This window comes from Hordeum vulgare, chromosome 7H, assembly GCF_904849725.1.
Source record: "Hordeum vulgare subsp. vulgare chromosome 7H, MorexV3_pseudomolecules_assembly, whole genome shotgun sequence".
Classification (NCBI taxonomy): domain Eukaryota; kingdom Viridiplantae; phylum Streptophyta; class Magnoliopsida; order Poales; family Poaceae; genus Hordeum; species Hordeum vulgare.
In genome coordinates this window covers 508851575-508869693 of record NC_058524.1, presented here as the reverse complement: position 1 = coordinate 508869693, position 18119 = coordinate 508851575, and the positions used below count along the sequence as shown (strand labels likewise).

General features: G+C 47.5%; 2 protein-coding genes across 2 annotated transcripts; one reads left to right on the top strand and one right to left on the bottom strand.

The window, feature by feature from the left end:
• Positions 1 to 1327: 1327 nt before the first annotated feature.
• Positions 1328 to 3534, top strand: LOC123407595 (putative heat stress transcription factor A-6a). Its single transcript, XM_045100758.1, has 4 exons — positions 1328 to 1686; positions 1781 to 2467; positions 2696 to 3080; positions 3257 to 3534. Exons 1-3 carry the CDS (start codon positions 1369 to 1371, stop codon positions 2741 to 2743), a joined length of 1053 nt encoding a protein of 350 aa, XP_044956693.1. The 5' UTR covers positions 1328 to 1368; the 3' UTR covers positions 2744 to 3080; positions 3257 to 3534.
• Positions 3535 to 3630: 96 nt separating this feature from the next.
• On the bottom strand, positions 3631 to 5538 carry LOC123407594 (uncharacterized protein DDB_G0286299). Its single transcript, XM_045100757.1, has 2 exons — positions 4894 to 5538; positions 3631 to 4379 (listed from the first exon to the last, which is right to left on the bottom strand). The coding sequence occupies exons 1-2, from the start codon at positions 5456 to 5458 to the stop codon at positions 3880 to 3882; spliced, it is 1065 nt and encodes a 354-aa protein (XP_044956692.1). The 5' UTR covers positions 5459 to 5538; the 3' UTR covers positions 3631 to 3879.
• Positions 5539 to 18119: the final 12581 nt, after the last annotated feature.

Below are 18119 nucleotides of genomic sequence, written 5' to 3'. Positions count from 1 at the left end.
TCACTTAGTTGTTTATCTTGCTTAGCATAAGTTGTTGGTGTTCTTAGGTGAGCCTAGTTGTCTAGGTTTTGTGCTTACTTGTTCAAGTCTAAACTGTAATTATTCTAAAGCGTCTATTCACCCCCCATCCTCCCCTCTAAGCGACATCCACGTCCTTTCATAGTGTATGTGGGTGATGCAACAAAATGCGGACATAGTCATTAAAGATTATGAAAAAAAAAATTCTATCGTTGCAACACACGAGCCGTTTTGTTAGTAAAACTAAAGGAACATACTGAAAATCTAGGAAAATTTTAAAAAAAACATGAATAGTTTATAAAAGTTAATAAAATTATTGAGAATTTGAAGGATAAAAAAATAGATGCATCAATTGTCCAATTCCACGGTTTCCCACAATATCTATGAAATGTAAAAGCTTCTACAAAGTCAAATAATTGTTGGGGGTATTTTAAGGGGTGTCTATATATGATCTTTTTTAAGAAAGGTTGAAGAAAATAGAAAAGGAATATGTACCATGGGAAATCCTGTAACTAGCAATCATGCTGACCTCGCCCATTGGGCATGTCAAAAGAGGTCGCTATTAACCTTTTTTTATATATTTTGAAAACCTCTTCCAGTACGGCTTGATAAAAAAACAGATAGTTTCGATTTATGGGCAAAGAGTGTGAGAATTCTTTTTACTGCTCGGGGTCCATGGATCTCTTTTATGATGGAAAACAGAATCAAAAACCATTTTCTTTCCATGTTTCAATAAGTTCTAGAAATAAATCGGCATATGCATATGGATGTATTATACTCCCTCTATTCCAAAATAACTGTCTCAACTTTATACTAGAGCTAATACAAAGTTGTATTTAAGATACTTATTTTGGGACGGAGGGAGTACGTGTTTATCAATTTGCATGATGAAATGACTTAAGATCTAACTTAAAATGGATTTTAGCGCATACGGTCCACTACTTTTTCTAGGCCATGGTTTCGTTGAGGGGTTAAAATTCTTGATTTTTAGCTCTGATTTTTAATCAATCATTTGATATATGTGGGCCGTACAGATATACAGCTTCGGTCCCAGCCCAGCCCAGCCGAAACTTGAAACATGGCCGATTCTTCCGAGCAGTCACGCCATTCACTAAAAATCTACTCCTGCGGGCCGCTCGACATAATAAAGCCGACTCACGAGTGAGCTCTAGCGGCCCTGAGAAACTTCCAAACAAAATATCCGCCATTCGGCACACAATCATCCCCTCTGTCTGGTACTTTCCAGAATGTTCTATCCCACTCCTATAAATACTCCAACCCCCACGCTCGCTCCCGCCAAATCAGACATCACTCACGAACGAACACTTGCACCAGCTGCGCTCCAGCAAAATGGACTCCGCCGCCGCCATGACCATGGACATCAAGCAGGAGGAGCCCGAGATGATGGTGCTGGACGACGACGACGACGACGCGGGCTGCTGCCTGGCGCCGACGCCGCTCGACCTGGCGGCGGCCGCGGCGGTGGCGCCGTTCCTGGCGAAGACGTTCGACATGGTGGAGGACCCGGCGACGGACGCGGTGGTGTCGTGGGGCGCGGCGCGGAACAGCTTCGTGGTCTGGGACCCCCACGCCTTCGCCGCCGGCCTCCTCCCGCTCCACTTCAAGCATGCCAACTTCTCCAGCTTCCTCCGGCAGCTCAACACCTACGTGAGTGCGTCTGCGGTGGTTCCATTCCATTCTTTGTCGATCGCTGTTTTCTCTCCATTGCTGCTGAATGTGGTGTGATCTCATCTCATTGCAGGGATTCCGCAAGGTGAACCCGGACAGGTGGGAGTTCGCCAACGCGGGCTTCCTCGGCGGGCAGCGCCACCTCCTGGCCGGCATCCGCCGCCGCCGCGGCGCCGACACCGGCCGCCGTCCCGCCGCGGCCTTGTCGCCTTCGTCGTGCGCGGAGGGCGCCGGCGGCTTCGGCTCCGTTGAGGGGGAGCTGGAGCGGCTGCGGCAGGACCGGGAGGCGCTGAAGCGGGAGCTGGCCGGGCTCAAGCGGCAGCAGGAGGAGGCGCGCGCGACGCTGCTCGACATGGAGCGCCGCGTGGAGGGCACCGAGCGGCGGCAGGAGCAGTGCAAGGCCTTCCTCGCGCGCGCCGTCAGGAACCCGGCCTTCCTGGCCAACCTGGCGCGCCGCAACGACCTCGCCGCGGCGGCTCCGGCGCCCGCCGTCGACGGCAAGAAGAAGCGGCGGCGGCTCGACGCCATCCCGTCACCGCTGCCGGCGGAGGATGGGTTCACCTTCCAGGAGCTGGCATTGGCGGCCGGCGTCGTCGAGGAAGCGGCCGCGCCGACCCAGGGCTCGGGAGCGGGCGGTGTCACGACGGACATGATATGGTACGAGCTGCTCGAGGAGGGGCAGGCGGAGATAGACGTGGAGGTGGAGGACCTCGTGGCCGCCGCGGGGGACATGGCGCCGTGGGAGTTCGGCGAGGAGGAGGTGCAGGACCTGATGCAGCAGATAGACTCCTTTGCCGGCTCGCCCAGTTCTTGAACCTTGATCATCTCATCAGCTCAGCTCAGCTCAGCTCAGCCCAGCAGAATTCAGTATTATCATTAGTAGTAGCTAGCAGCAGGGCATAGTAGCTTTGCAGTTTGATTATGATTATTACTATTACTACATGTGTGCTTGTCGTTGCTAATTCGGATTCTGCGTGTGTTCGTGCAGGATCCGGATGATGGAGTCTGTCGGGATGCAAGGCGTGGAAGGGAGTGACAGACAGTCAGTCAGGCCTCGTTTGGTTAAGGAGATTGGGGAGGTTTTGAGAGGAAAATCTCCAGGAGGGTCAGAAACCTCACAAATCCTCGGGCGTCCATTTGATAGGAGGGGTTTACTTAGTCCAATCCTCTCCGTTTTCCTTCAATCCCTTTCTATCCATGTGTTTCAAAATCCTCCTCGAAGGACTAGTGGAAGCAAAGCCCCGGGGATTTGAGAGGATTGGGTGAAACAAAGGGATTCACCCAATCCATTAAAATCCCTCCCTCTTAAAACCTCCCCAATCCCCCTTAACCAAACGAGGCCTCAGTGTGCTCTAGAAGTTCAGATGCTTTAGGTACCGCCGATGCATCCATATTCATTACTTGTATTGAGCCGACGATTTGCTCTACGAATATATACTTTTTAAAACTCCATTCTAATTTATTTCTTCAGCGTTCGATTACCAATCTGTGATGGTTACCCTTGCATTAAAAGGTTGTGATGATGATGTGTGTTTTGATTTGTAGGAAGGTTGCAGAATTGCAGACAGCCTGGTGAATAAGTGGTGTTTTCAGGGCTGCTCCATTTCAAGTTTATTTCAGTGACTTGCAAAAAAAGAGTCTATTTCATTGATCCCTTAAAAAAGAATTCTAGTATGTCATTGATGAGTGACACCAACATGGATAACTACTGTGGACACCTGTGTCACCTAACATGTTGCGTTGTTTCTTCAGCATGCTCACTGGCTTCTTTTACATGGAAAATCGTCTTGACATCCACAGAGGTTGCCGTTATGCAGAAGCTTACCAATATTATCTGCATCTGCAAGCATTAACCCAATTGCAAATAATAGACGATAATCAACTCATCTGTGCTGAGAGATGAAATAGGGACAATCCATAACATGAGCAAACAAAAGTAACTGGATGTAACAACAGCCGAACAAGCATTTTCACAGCAGTTTCAAGACAGCGAGAAAAGCACACAATATGTACACAGTTTCAGTATGGGACGTGCTACTGGTTAACACTTGCATTACATCTTCATATGGGAGTACAAAAGCTTCATCGTCGGTGTTATCGGTTGTCATCGTCTTCACCATCGAATTCATGACATCTTCAAGTCAAAGCACAAAAGCCTTATCGATGTCGTTATCAGTCGTCCTCCTCTTCGTCATCGAATTCCTCTTCCTCTTCCTCTTCTTCACTCGGCTCTTCCATAGGCTCATCCTCTTCTCCGACTATAAAACCTCCCAGTGTCTCATCTGCTTCATCATCTTCATCTGTCTCATCCTGTTCATCCGTGGTATCCTCATTTTCTGTTTTAGATTTCTCCTTGCAAGGTTTTTTGGGGTCTTTCGATCTTGTTACATAATTTTTTGGTCTCTTCACACTAGCGCCTGTTAGCAGGGAGTCTTTTCCATCCTCGCTCTCATCAGTCCACTCATCATCATCTTCACCCTCTCTCTTTTTCTTCTTCTTGTTTGCACCACTACGACCCCTTGATTTACGTTCCGTGTTACTAACATCGTCATCATCTTCATCATCACTGGTCTTCTTTATTTCCTCTAGGAACCAGTTCCAATCTTTCGGAGGGCGAATCCTGCCCTTAGGGTAATTGTCAAATTCATGACCCATCAACAAAAACCCGAACTCTGCAGCCAAAATTATACTCGGTCAATGACACAGAAAAGGCAAAGTGTAAAAGCAGGAAGATCTTCTGATAATATGGAAGCATCAACAAATTAGCTTTAGATTTCAGAGAAGAATGCATAACTTATTTCAAATCAGGAATGACTTTTTTTAGATCACAACTTGAAAAATAGCATGTATGAAGCAGTCTCGGATTAATTGTAAATTTCAGCGAACCCAATCAAGTCTTAATGTATAGCAATTATTCTTCCTAGCTTCTGGCATTTCAAATGAACATATTGTATGCAGAAATTAGCAACCGTTAAAAATGTACCATCAACAACCAATAACCAACACATCCTAACCATAAGAAGCAGGGTTAGAAACACAGGCAATGCAGTAATGCAAGCTACTCCAGCGTAACCTGACCCGAATGGAATGCCATAACAATTTATCTCTGCAACATTGCCCCCAACAAATTCCCCGGCACAGAGATTGCATTCTCTCTCTGAAAGGAAGAACCCAACCCAAGCTCACCTTGGACCGGGTCGATGCTTTCAAGATCAATTTTCAGATCCTCTACTTCCTCATCCAACTCGTCATCACCGGACGGCGCCATAACCTCCTCCTTCGTCACCTCCATAGCCTCCGCCGCCGCCTGCCTCTCCCTTTCCCTCTCCTTCCTCTCCTGCGTCCGCTTCTCCCGCCTCGCCACCGCGTCCAGCACCGCGGTGTCTACCTCCGCCTCCGCGCCCGCGCCCGCCTCCGCCCCGCCGCCCGTGCTCCGCGCCGTCCAGAACGACGGCGCCTTCAGCGACAGAGACAGCCCGTCCCCGGGCCGGAGCTCGCCCGCCTCGCCTCGGCGGTACACCTTGTCTCCCCCGGCCGACGAGCGGACGAGCACGGGGTTCCTCCCTACGACCTCGAAGGCGACCCCGGGCTCTCCGCCGCCCACGAGGCGGAGCGAGACGTGGCGGCGCGACATGTTGCGGTCTGCCAGAACCACGTCGCCGCGGCCGAGGTCGGCCTCCGGGGACTCGCTGGAGAGGGAAACCACTCTTCTGCCGCCGCCGCCGCCGACTGCGTCGAGCTCCAGCTCCATCGCGCCTGCCCGGTTGGCGGTGAGGAAGTGGGAGATTTGGATGCTTCGAGTGGGAGGCGACGACCGGGAGGAATGGATGGAGGGAGAGTGGGGCGGGGTGGTCTTTTCGGGAGGCGGTGGTGAGATCTGGGCTTTTTAAGCTTTGTGCTTCGTGCGTAAACCAGGCTGATTTTATTCGGCCCGGTAACGGAACCGTCTGCACTTGTGGCCTGCTTGGATAATCGCAAGCGGGAACAAATATAAACACGGGCCCTTCCTGAAGATAAAAAAAACGCCCAACTTCATTAGTACAATACTCAATTTCTCAAATAAAATACTTAAACCCCCAGTCCCCTCCGCGCGTAGGTAGGGTTCCTCCTTCCTCTCGGCGACTCTCGAGACACCGTTGAGATCAATCGTCCCCTCGCCTACTTCCTCGCTGGATCGCTGGCCGGATTCAGAATGACTAAGGGACGATCTTGCATCCTTGCTTGGTCTTGATCTGGGTGCGCTTTCCTTGGTGAGGGGTGGGTCGGTTAGGGTTTTATCCACCCGGTGGCTTCGTGTTCGTTGGGTTAGGGTTTTCAACAATGGGTAGCTCGGCCTCGGGGTCAGGATCTAAGACATGAAAGGTGGAAGACATGATGAAGCTACTCGGCTCATAGAGAATGATCTTGAGATGTGGTCTTCGAGGACGAGCAGGCTCCTCCGACAGAAGTGATCAAATGGATGGTTATAACTAGGGTTCATACTCCTAAGACCAACAACCAATATTGGTTTTTTCGCAACATGCGTGCAACATGGGACTCGGCGCACGAGGTGAAGATCCGTCCTCTCGAAGAAAACTTGTACTTGATGCAATTCACTTGTGTGGGCAACTGGGAACGCGTCATGGCGGATGGACCGTGGACGTTCAAGGAAAACGCAGTTGTAATGGCCGAATACGATGGTTTCACAAAACCATCCGAGATTTGTTTGGACGAGATTGAGATCTGGGTGCAAATTCATGACCTCGATGGCTATTCCGCTATGATTAAATCTTTGGCAGGCAAAGTGGGTGTGTTCATCTACGCAGAGCCAAGCTCTCACGATTTTGAAGGAAATTTTGCCCATGTGAGGGTAAAGATCAATGTGAATAAGGCACTCAAGAATGTTGTGTCAATGGTGAAGGGCAACAAGAAGCAGTTCTTCATGGTTAAGTATGAACGCTTGCCCGACTGGTGTGCAGTCTGTGGTCACTTGGTCATCGGTTCAAGGAGCATGGGGATGTAGTGCATCCCCGAGAAGCCCTAGTTTTCAAATATATGTGTGCGACATGGTTCAAAGGGCCAGCCAGAGGCCCGGGTGAAGGGAGAGGCCGTAGACGTTCAGGACGTGGCCAGGGACGAGGAAGAGGCGACGGTCCTTTCAAAGGGAATGCAAATAATATGGAAGAAGATGAGTAGTTTGATGCGGGAGACCCAAACCACAGAATGATGGAGGCAACGGAAAACCGGAAGAGGACTGTTGCACACGAGTTGAATTGAGGGGCCCGACTACCACCCTGCTCGCTCTCCCACCGACGAAGATGCCCCCAAGTCCACAATCAAAGCAGGAGCCCAAGTGCTCTAAAATTAGCAACAATGATAAGGATGGAACAAGGAAGATAGAACCAATGACCAAACCCACTGATACAAGATCGACGGCCTCCCCAGAGGAGGACCGTCGCGCACAATGAGTCTCATGTGTTGGAATTGTCGTGGGGCGGGAAAACATGCGACAATTCAAGAGCTTCGTGATCTCACGAAGAGTTTTCCCCCACGATCCTGTGTATTCTTGAAACTCGGATTGAGGGGTCTAGGATTCAAGGCTACACTGGCTTGTTAGGCTTTAATAAAAGTTTTTCATTTAATAGCTCTCGTAGAAGTGGTGGTCTTTGTATTTTTTGGAATGATTCAATAAAACTGTCACTTATTGGTTATTCTCGTTACGAAATTGATGTTGAAGTTGATGATCTTGGTGGGTCACCTTCGAGAGTCACTTTTGTCTATGAAGAAGCTCAACTTCACGAGAGATATAAGACATGGGATACACTCAAAGGTATCACGAATTCTAGTTCTTTGTCAAGGATTGCAAATGGGGGACTTCAATGAAGTATTGCATGCCCATGAACACGATGGGGTTGGTAATCGAAGCCAAGCCTAGATGTATAATTTCAGAGAAGTTGTTGACACGTCTGGTCTCACTGACATAGGCTATTGTTGGGGAACGTCGCATGGGAAACAAAAAATTTCCTACGCGCACGAAGACCTATCATGGTGATGTCCATCTACGAGAGGGGATTTCCGATCTACGTACCCTTGTAGATCGCACAGCAGAAGCGTTAGTGAACGCGGTTGATGTAGTGGAACGTCCTCACGTCCCTCGATCCGCCCCGCGAACCGTCCCACGAACCGTCCCACGATCTAGTGCCGAACGGACGGCACCTCCGCGTTCAGCACACGTACAGCTCGACGATGATCTCGGCCTTCTTGATCCAACAAGAGATACGGAGAGGTAGAAGAGTTCTCCGGCAGCGTGACGGCGCTCCGGAGGTTGGTGATGATCTAATCTCGGCAGGGCTCCGCCCGAGCTCCACAGAAACGTGATCTAGAGGTAAAACCGTGGAGTTATGTGGTCGGGCTGCCTTGGAAAAGTTGTCTCAAATCAGCCCTAATTGCTTCATATATATAGGAGGAGGGAGGGGAGGCTTGCCTTGAGGCTCAAGGAGCCCCAAGGGCTGCACCACCAAGGGAGGAGGACTCCTCCTCCAATCCTAGTCCAACTAGGATTGGAAAGTGGAGTCCTTCTCTCCTTTCCCACCTCCTTTTTTTTCTTTTCTCTTTGATTTTCTATCCTTGGCGCATAGGGCCCTCTTGGGCTGTCCCACCAGCCCACCAAGGGCTGCTGCACCACCCCCAAGGCCTATGGGCTTCCCCGGGGTGGGTTGCCCCCCCGGTGAACATCTGGAACCCATTCGTCATTCCCGGTACATTCCCGGTAACTCCGAAAACCTTCCGGTAATCAAATGAGGTCATCCTATATATCAATCTTCGTTTCTGGACCATTCCGGAAACCCTCGTGACGTCCGTGATCTCATCCGGGACTCCAAACAACATTCGGTAACCAACCATATAACTCAAATACGCATAAAACAACGTCGAACCTTAAGTGTGCAGACCTTGCGGGTTCGAGAACTATGTAGACATGACCCGAGTGACTCCTCGGTCAATATCCAATAGCGGGACCTGGATGCCCATATTGGATCCCACATATTCTACGAAGATCTTATCGTTTGAACCTCAGTGCCAAGGATTCATATAATCCCGTATGTCATTCCCTTTGTCCTTTGGTATGTTACTTGCCCGAGATTCGATCGTTAGTATCCGTATACCTATTTCAATCTCGTTTACCAGCAAGTCTCTTTACTCGTTCCGTAATACAAGATCCCGCAACTTACACTAAGTCACATTGCTTGCAAGGCTTGTGTGTGATGTTGTATTACCGAGTGGGCCCCGAGATACCTCTCCGTCACACGGAGTGACAAATCCCAGTCTCGATCCATACTAACTCAACGAACACCTTCGGAGATACCTGTAGAGCATCTTTATAGTCACCCAGTTACGTTGCGACGTTTGATACACACAAAGCATTCCTCCGGTGTCAGTGAGTTATATGATCTCATGGTCATAGGAAAAAAATACTTGACACGCAGAAAACAGTAGCAACAAAATGACACGATCAACATGCTACGTCTATTAGTTTGGGTCTAGTCCATCACGTGATTCTCCTAATGACATGATCCAGTTATCAAGCAACAACACCTTGTATATAATCAGAAGACCGTGACTATCTTTGATCAACTGGCTAGCCAACTAGAGGCTTGCTAGGCAGAGTGTTTTGTCTATGTATCCACACATGTATATAAGTCTTCATTCAATACAATTATAGCATCGATAATAAACGATTATCTTGATACAGGAATTATAAAAATAACTATATTTATTATTGCCTCTAGGGCATAATTCCAACAGCTATAAGGGTGTTCCGTGGACTTTTGAGAAGAAGGTGACATGCGGAACTTTCACCAGAGCCAGGCTAGACCGGTGTGTGGCGTCTGTAGGTTGGTTCTTCGCATTCCCATCAGCTCAGTTGGAACACCATACAACAACAACATCCGATCACCCCCTCTCATATTGAAATTGAGCGATGTGTAGACACACAACCGCGGGCCTCGGGTCTTCAAATACGAGTTAATGTGGGAGACTGGCGATGGTCTAAGCGTAGTAATTGGAGACAGTTGGGGTAGTCGGCAGGAGTCATCGGTTCAGACAATCAAGGAAAAACTACAAACACCGTCGGGCGATCTTAGCGCTTGGGACAGGGACGTGTTTGGCAATTTCCGACGTGAGATCACGTGTTTGGAGCAGGAACTAGCACACTTGCATGTGATCCCAAGGAGGGCTAGACTGCCGCATGCTGAAGTTAAAATATGTGACAACTTTTTAGCAGAGAGGAAATATTACGGAGGCAAAGAGCTAGAATTGAGTGGCTAGCACATGGAGATAAAAACACATATTCTTCCATCTTAGGGCGAACAGGCACCGTAAAAAGAACCAAATTAAAGCTCTTGAGATGCCTAGCGGAGTGCTAATGGAGGACAGGTATGTCATGGAGGAGATTGTTGGGGAATGTTGCATGGGAAACAAAAAATTTCCTACGCACACGCAATACCTATCCATGGTGATGATCATATATGAGAGGGGAGAGTGAATCTACATACCCTTGTAGATCGCTAAGCGGAAGCATATATGTAATGCCCCAAGTGTGTAACCTTCCCTTTTTGGAACCTTCTTCATGTGGGTCCAACTTGTCATTGGCATGAGGATATGTGCAATGTGATATTTCATGTGAAGCTCCCCTTGTTTATTTCTCTTTTTCATGCATGCATCCATGCCATTCCATTTCATGCCATGGTGTTATTTGCTTGGTGATCTTTGTGGTGTTGTGATTTCATGTTTGTGTTGGTGTGATGTTGGATGTGTGGATGAGGTGGATGTAGATGGTAGTAGGTAGTACTTGTGGTTTGCATAAGATTTCAAAACTTCTCCCTCTTTATTATCTCAAGCTCATTTTTCCACTTGTTCCTTTCCTGATTTAAAAATGCCCATTTTTTGCATGTTTTGTGATGGATGTGGAGAGGTGTTATTGCTGTTTTGACTATGTGTTTAAAAGGTGCAAATAATTACAAAACAGATCATACAAATGCTGTTTTGTAAATATTTATTTACCCCAAATATTTCTTTCCCATTTTATTCAAATAGGTCATAATTCCTTATGACTAGGGGTGTTTTTATCTTTATTTTTGAGCCAACAGTTTGGCCTGTGTTTTATTTTCTTTTTCTGTTTTATTTATAATAGATAAGCCAGGGGATTTCCTTCTCCTCTATCTGGCGCCATCTTGTGGGCTTTCTCCCACAAGCCGGCCCACTCCCTCCTCTCTCTCGCGCAGAAGCCTAGGGCGCGTCCCTCTTCTTCCTCCTTTCCAGCTCGACACCTGGGCCCACTCGTCAGTGACCCAGTGTCGTTCCCCTTTGCTCTCCACCGGAGCTCCCTCGCGCACATGGTCGCGACGCGTCCCTCTCCTCCTCCTTCCCCTATTTAATCCCCCTTGGCGTCCGTGCCGAACGTAGGGTTCCTCCTCCTCCGCCACCACTTCTTCCCCATCTCCCTCTCTCACTATCGACGACCTCAGGTAAGAGGATCGGCACTTCCGCCATGGCCGGTCCGTGAAGAAGCTCGTCGCATTGTTGATGTGCCTATGCTTCCTCTCCAAGGCTTCGTCGAGCTCGCGGGATCTCCATGGAGTCCATTCCCGCAGCTAGGACAACGACGTTGCCTCTTCTTCCCCTGCTTCGACGACGGCCCCTCAGCTCTGACGTTCTTCCCGACGCGGCTTCCTCCTCTTCTTCCCCTGCTCCCTCTCCGACCAGGATCGGCTTCTTCGTCCATTGGGTGAGCAGAGCCTTCCTTCCCCCTTTCCTGTCTCTCATCGAGCGTAGGATCCGGGGATTGGTCGTCGTGTTGTTCCCTGTTGCCGGAGCCGCCACGCAGCGTGGTCCCGTAGCTGTAGGCCTTCCCAAGGCACGATAGGTGTAGAAATGGAACCGTGGGTGCATGAGCATCCTTCCATCAACGCGTCGAATCTTGATTTTGCTTGTGTCACCAGCGTTGTGGCTCCCCTGTTCTGGCCATCGTGGGTCTGAAGTGCATCCTGAAGGGGTTACTCAGATAAACTCCCCTCTCCTGTTAAGCTCCGAAGTAGTAGCGCAATGGTAGGCTGGTTTTGGTGCTAAGCTGGAGGTTGCGGGTTCGATTCCCCCCTCGGCACCCTTTTGTTTTTAATTCTTTCGGAACAGTAGCCGGCAGAGAGCATTCCCTGCTCTCTTGCCTTTATCTGTCGAGCAAGTGCATCTCAGTCCAGTGGCATTGTTGCAGTGTTGGATCTAGGAGGTCTAGGCTTCGAATCCTACCCTTCCTGTTAATTTTTTTCCCTTTTGCTTTCCTGTGCACTCTTCCCTTTGGCTATTGTATATTTTGCTGTGATGTACTTGCACCATGGAGGAATTTTATCTTCCTAAAAATCAGCATGTGGTGCTTGGTGGATTTGCTAGTTTGTGTTTATATATATATGTGTGTGTGTGTGTGTGTGATGGCACACATACAAGTGGTGCATTGTGGTGCATGTGTGTGTGCATCTCACACACATGAACTAGAGTTCATGTTGCACTTGGTGATGTGGGTGTGTATGTGTGTGTGAGTAGACTCAAATACATGTGTATATGTGAGCAAGTGCTATATGATTATGAGTGCCTAAGTGTGTGTCATTTTGTGTGTAGGTGCTTTGGAGTTAGATATGTGAGTGTGTACTTGTGTGGGTGTGTGTGTGTTCACCCCCACCTACTAAGGCAAGTGTGCACCATCACATGTCCATATGTGAGTGTGTGCATACTCTCTTGGATGGTGTGAGTGTTTTTCCCATGAGCATGTTAGATGTGTTGCATGTGAGAGTGTGGTGGTGTGCCAAAGCACATGGGCATGAGGTCTACCCCTCATGTGCCACTTTGATGTTGTGTGAGAGTGCATATGCTTGTGTAGATATAGTTCTAGTGAATAGCACATATGATGATGCACTATTCACTATATGTAATTCTATGTAGTTTGTCTTTTCTAGTTTGTGCTCTTTTGTTCTATACAAGTGCATATGTTTTATATATGTTTTTGGGGGTAGAATCATCCCAGGAATCCATTGGTGAAGTCAGCTTTACCATTGGAACACTTTCTAGAGATGACTTATTACAGTTTTGTCCTATGTTTAGAGCTTGGTTCCATGAGGTGTGGTGAGCCCAAGAGTTTGAATCCTTGTTGTGGCATTAGAGGGTAACCCCCTCTACCCCATATTGGTTTTGTTTCATGCTTAGGAATTCTTATGTGCAAGTTGTCCCATTCAAAGTAGGCATGTGGCTGAAATTCCAGATTAGATTTTCACTAAGTCTGAGAATCTGTTTATATTTTCTTCTCGTGTTGATGAGCTTGTGCAGGTCAATGTGTTGCGATTCAGCCTTAGCTTTCAACTAGGAAGTTATAGCTTTAATGTTTTTCTAGCTCTTTGTAAATTTTCATTCCATTTGGAGTCCTGTAGATATTGTTTTGGGTGCTGTCAAAATGCTTCAGAACATAAACAGCTAGTGAGAATCTGGAATTTTCACCAAGTCCCTGAAATCTGATATTTTTGGGCAAGTTAGCAGCTGTGTAACTTTCTGTGTGAAACTCCTTTGCATTCTCTTTTTGCTTGTGCTTGTAGTACTCTTGGATAGCTACTGCCACATATCTTATTTGGCATGTTTGGGTGGCTGTAGGTGCCTTGCATGTAGCTCTCAAAGTGCTATGATGTTGTTTATGGCAGATTGTGTAGTTTTGGTATTTTGATGTTTGTGCGTGCATAGATGATGGTGTGGTGTTCTTATTTGCTCCACCCCATCCATGTTGGTTTGTTTTATGTCTTGGCAACCTGGAAATGCCAGATTTATGCCATTGGGGTGTGTTGTGATGAATTTGACACGTAGCACTTCATTTTCTTGTTTCGTTGATTCCCGTTGATCCGTAGCTCCATTTGTAATGTTCTTTATATGGTTTTGCATCGTTTTCACATGATGCATCTGATCATGTCATTCTCAGGCATGTCAAGATAGCTTATAGTGCATTTCTGTCCAGGAACTTGTATTTCCTTCTCATGCTTGTGCTAGTGAATAGAATAGAGATGCATGCCCATATTCATCTCATGCATCATGTGCTTGTTGCATCTTGAGGTGCTGTTGTTCATTGGATGCTATTTTTATGTTGGGTAGCACCGGGATCGGAGAACAAGTACGTGGATTCGGGAGAGTACGTGCAGGACGAACAAGAGCAGTTCCAAGCTGAGCATATCACAGGCAAGATGATATGACCTTGATTCCATCTCTAGACTTGTTACGCTAGATTACGTTTCCTTTGTCATATGCTCGCTGCCTACCACTGAAATAATTGCCTCCTGAATTGCCATGAAACCCAAACACTTATCCCTTCCTAGCAAATCTTGAATGGCTAAGTAGCTTTGCTAAGATTCTAATGTTAGCGTTGCTAGTTGCAGGTGCTTTGTCTCATGTGATAACACGAGTTGATATCATTATGCTAAATCTGTTATTTAATTAATGCACCTATATACTTGGTAAATAACGGAAGGCCTAGGCTTTTGCCGGGTGTTTTGTTCCGTTATTGCCGCCATAGTTACCGGCTACCGGTGTTTGATTCCATATTGATCGCTCCTAACACGTTCGGGGTTGTTATGGGGACCCCTCGATAAATCGCGTAGTGTTAAGACTTGTCCGGCAGGACCCAACATTGGTGTTAATTTGCTAATCACTTAATAATAATCTGCATAGGGAATAGCTACACCGAGGAATTTAATCAACAACCCGGGCCAATGCTCCTCATGAGTGTTGGTCCAACCCAGAGCAGCTTATTACACTCCCCGGGGCAACTCGGTGTTTTTGCGTGGTAACCATCGCTCATCCGGCGTGTCCTGAGGCTGAGATAGCGGCTCTTATCAGAGTCGTCGACACGTCGGGAGGTCCTGCTAGTCTTGTCTTACCTTAGCGATATATATTGCGTATAGGAATCCCGGTGAAGCTTTGGTTCTCCCCAGAGTTGAGGTTTTCCTCTAAGGAATCCGACGAGATCACGAGATTCGTGATAGAGGATTACTTTGCGGCCCGTGTACGTTTGTGATGGACTAGTTGGAGCACCCCTGCAGGGTTTAATATTTAGGAAAGCCGTGCCCGCGGTTATGTGGGAACTTGGAATATTTGTTAACATCTGGTTATAGATAACTTAAACATAACTCTAATAAAATTGCCAACTGTGTGCGTAACCGTGACTGTCCCCTTCGAAGATCTCTTTTCGATCGGGAACACGGTGGGGTTATAATTGACGTAGGTAGGTGTTCAGGATCACTTATTGATCATCTATCATCGACCGCTAGAATAGACCACCTTCAATTCAAGTTCTACGTAAGTTAGCCACCATATAAAGCTTAGGTCACTGCAACCTAAATACTCCACCTTTCCAACCTAATAACTTGACTAGTTTTGGCACCGAGGTCATAGATTGCTGAGTCCCCGTGGCTCACAAATTCCTTCACAACACCAACAGGTTCAGGTACCCCCGAGACAGGTGATCCCGACGGCATGCAGCTGGCGTGGCAGTACGATGAGGAGAACGACCGCTTGTACGTGAACTATCCAGACAAGTGAGGCATGGTCATGATCGTGGGCCAGCATGCAGGGTAGCATAGTCATTTCTCATGTTTTGTAGTCCATAGTGGAACTACCTTGTTTGGATGCTTGATGTACTCTGATATATTAATGAGATGACAGTTGAATCCCTTATTGTCATTCAGTTATTATTATGTATGTGCTATGTTACCGTGCTTGCGAAACGCTTAGATGCGCTTCTTTGCAATTGGGGGCCTCGTTCCCCAAATCGGAAAGGACCGCATCTTAGTCGTTACAAGTTGGTAATCAGAGCCTTACGACCATAGGAGCCTTTGTGTGATCGTACTTGGCCAAGTCGAGTCCAGTAAAATGTTTTGAGTCTTACTTATATCGGAGAGTAGGATTCTTTTTTATCCTCTTCCATGCTCTGGTGAGGTTCCCGTCTTAGGAAATCTTAATTCTACTCCTTTTCTCGCTCAATTTTTTTAGGATCACACAGGTATTTGTGAAATCTATATGATTTCGATGTGACGGAGTTCTGTCTTGGTGCCTCCTGTCTGCCTTGATTTCTTCCGGGGAGTTGAGCTCCAGGGGATTCTTGCGCACGTTGCCATCATTCAGATTTCTGAGTATCTAAGAATGAAGGATGTTCGTTATTGCTTCAATACTAGTAGTGGCGAGATAACCCTAATGTCCCCAGTACTGGTGCAGATTGTTCGGGAGTACTGCCATACTTTGTATCGTTGTGATCACGAGGGTGTGTTGTAGATGAAGGTCCAAGATTCTGGTTGTGTGTTGATGGATGTGATACAGGTGACGGGTTAGTATAGGAGTTGTGTGATATTACTCCTTGTATCCGTGTACCAGATTGCATGACCAAATATTTCGGGAATTCATAGGTGGGATATCAAGTAGTAACTTATAGGACATTCTTCCTACAGATGCACGATGTGAGGTTGGGATTCGATGTTCAGTGGGTATGTTTGTTCACGGTCGTCTTATAGCGGTTCTCGTTGTGTCTTAAAGAGTCCTTGTAGCTCGCTACGACTCCGGGATACTTCGTATGTCGTGTGCACTACCTTGCACAGGATGGCTACTGTAAATTCGAGCCCGTGCAATCATATCCACGAAGATATCGGATGAAATCTCGATCATATGTTTGTTCTGAGCAATTCTAGCTCATACTTGTTTGCAGTGGTCTTAATCAGAATTTTGTCGACCGTCACTTTGAGGAAGCATTCTTACTATTTTTTTAGAGTGCAATTGCTTATTCCTGTTCAGATATTCCTGTCATTTTGATTCAGCTATATCTTCAATTTATTCTGTGGCCTAATCTGTTGTCCATCTTCAGGATGGCTCCACCAACTCGTCAGAACCCAGGGCGTGAGGATATGCCGCCACCACCTCCTCCTCCGTAGAATCCTCCTCTGCTGACGCCTCCTCCTACAGAGGCCTGGCAAGCGGTGATGGCTGCTACAAATGCAAACACCCAGATGCTGCTACAGTTTTTGCAAGAGAGAGCTAATCAGCAGCAAGGCAATTTTGAGCATGGTGGCAATCAGTTTGCTAATCTGAGTCAGTTCCTGTCGAATCAGTCGAAGACTTTCACTTCCTGTGACCAGCCGTTTGATGATGAGGATTGGATCCGCGACATGAACAAGAATTTCGAGTGTAGCAATGTTCATCCTGAGTAATTTGTGAAATTTGCAACTTTCCAGTTGAAGGGGCAAGCATCTATCTGGTGGCAACAATTGAAGGATTCCAGAGGCGCTAGAGTGATCACTTGGGATGAGTTCTGCCGTGCTTTCAGATCCCACTACATTCCTTCCAGCTTCGTGGAGGAGATGCGTGAGAAGTTCAGGCGCTTGAAGCAGGGTGGTAACTCCATGTACAAGTACAACGTTGAGTTCCACGAGCTAGCCCGATACGCCTTGCAGGATATCCCTGATCAGAAGAGCAAGATTTATCAGTTTAGAGGTGGCTTGAAAGAAGATTTGCAGTTAGCTCTTGCTTTGCATGATCCTGAGGAGTTCGACAAGTTCTACAACTTAGCACTCAGGGTAGAGGCAGCCTTGCTCAGGGTGGAGAATTCTAAGAAGCTCTTCAGAGATTCCAGCTCTTCCTCTTCTCAGGTGGTTTAGAAGCAACATAAGTTTTGGGTGTCTCCTCCTCCTCCTCGGCACTCGCAGCAGCTCAAGCCCTCTGGTGGCCGTGGTTCTTCCCACCCACCCAGCCCTGTCTTTCAGCAGAGATTCCAGCATCAGAAGCAAGGGCCTCCTGAGACTCAGTACCGACAGCCAACAGAGGTTACTTGTCACAAGTGTGGGCAGAAGGGTCATTATGCCAACAAGTGCACTTCTGAGCTCCTACTGCCGCCTCCTCCTCCACGCAAACCTCCAAGTATTGCTCTTGTCAAGTTCAACCCCAGATCAGCTCGAGTCAACATGGCGAATGCAGCTGAGGCAGAAAACTCGTCAGATGTGATCATGGGTAACCTCCTCCTCAATGATATTCCTGCTAAAGTGTTATTTGATTCTGGTGCATCGCATTGCTTCATATCCAAGCCTTTCATTACTAAGCATGATATTCGTGCAATTCATTTGGATAGTCCCTTCCGTGTGGTTTCTCCGGGCATGCGCATGAGTTCTCACATGTTGGTTCCGGATGCTTCTGTCAAGATAGGCAGTTATTCTTTTCTGGCGTCTCCTATTGTCTTGGGCAATTCCGCCATTGACTTGATCCTTGGTATGGACTGGCTGGCCATGAACAATGCATCGATTGATGGTGAAGCTAAAGAAGTGAAGCTTATTGATACGTCACCAACGTATCTATAATTTTTTATGGTTTCATGC

Bases quoted from the DNA above. Each gene is read 5' to 3' on its own strand.
- LOC123407594 (XM_045100757.1), bottom strand. From the start codon at position 5,458: ATGGAGCTGGAGCTCGACGCAGTCGGCGGCGGCGGCGGCAGAAGAGTG. The intron at 4,380-4,893 runs GTGAGCTTGGGT...TTTTGGCTGCAG, and splicing joins AAGCATCGACCCGGTCCAAG to AGTTCGGGTTTTTGTTGATG.
- LOC123407595 (XM_045100758.1), top strand. From the start codon at position 1,369: ATGGACTCCGCCGCCGCCATGACCATGGACATCAAGCAGGAGGAGCCC. The intron at 1,687-1,780 runs GTGAGTGCGTCT...ATCTCATTGCAG, and splicing joins TCCGGCAGCTCAACACCTAC to GGATTCCGCAAGGTGAACCC. The intron at 2,468-2,695 runs GTGCAGGACCTG...GTGTTCGTGCAG, and splicing joins GGGAGTTCGGCGAGGAGGAG to GATCCGGATGATGGAGTCTG.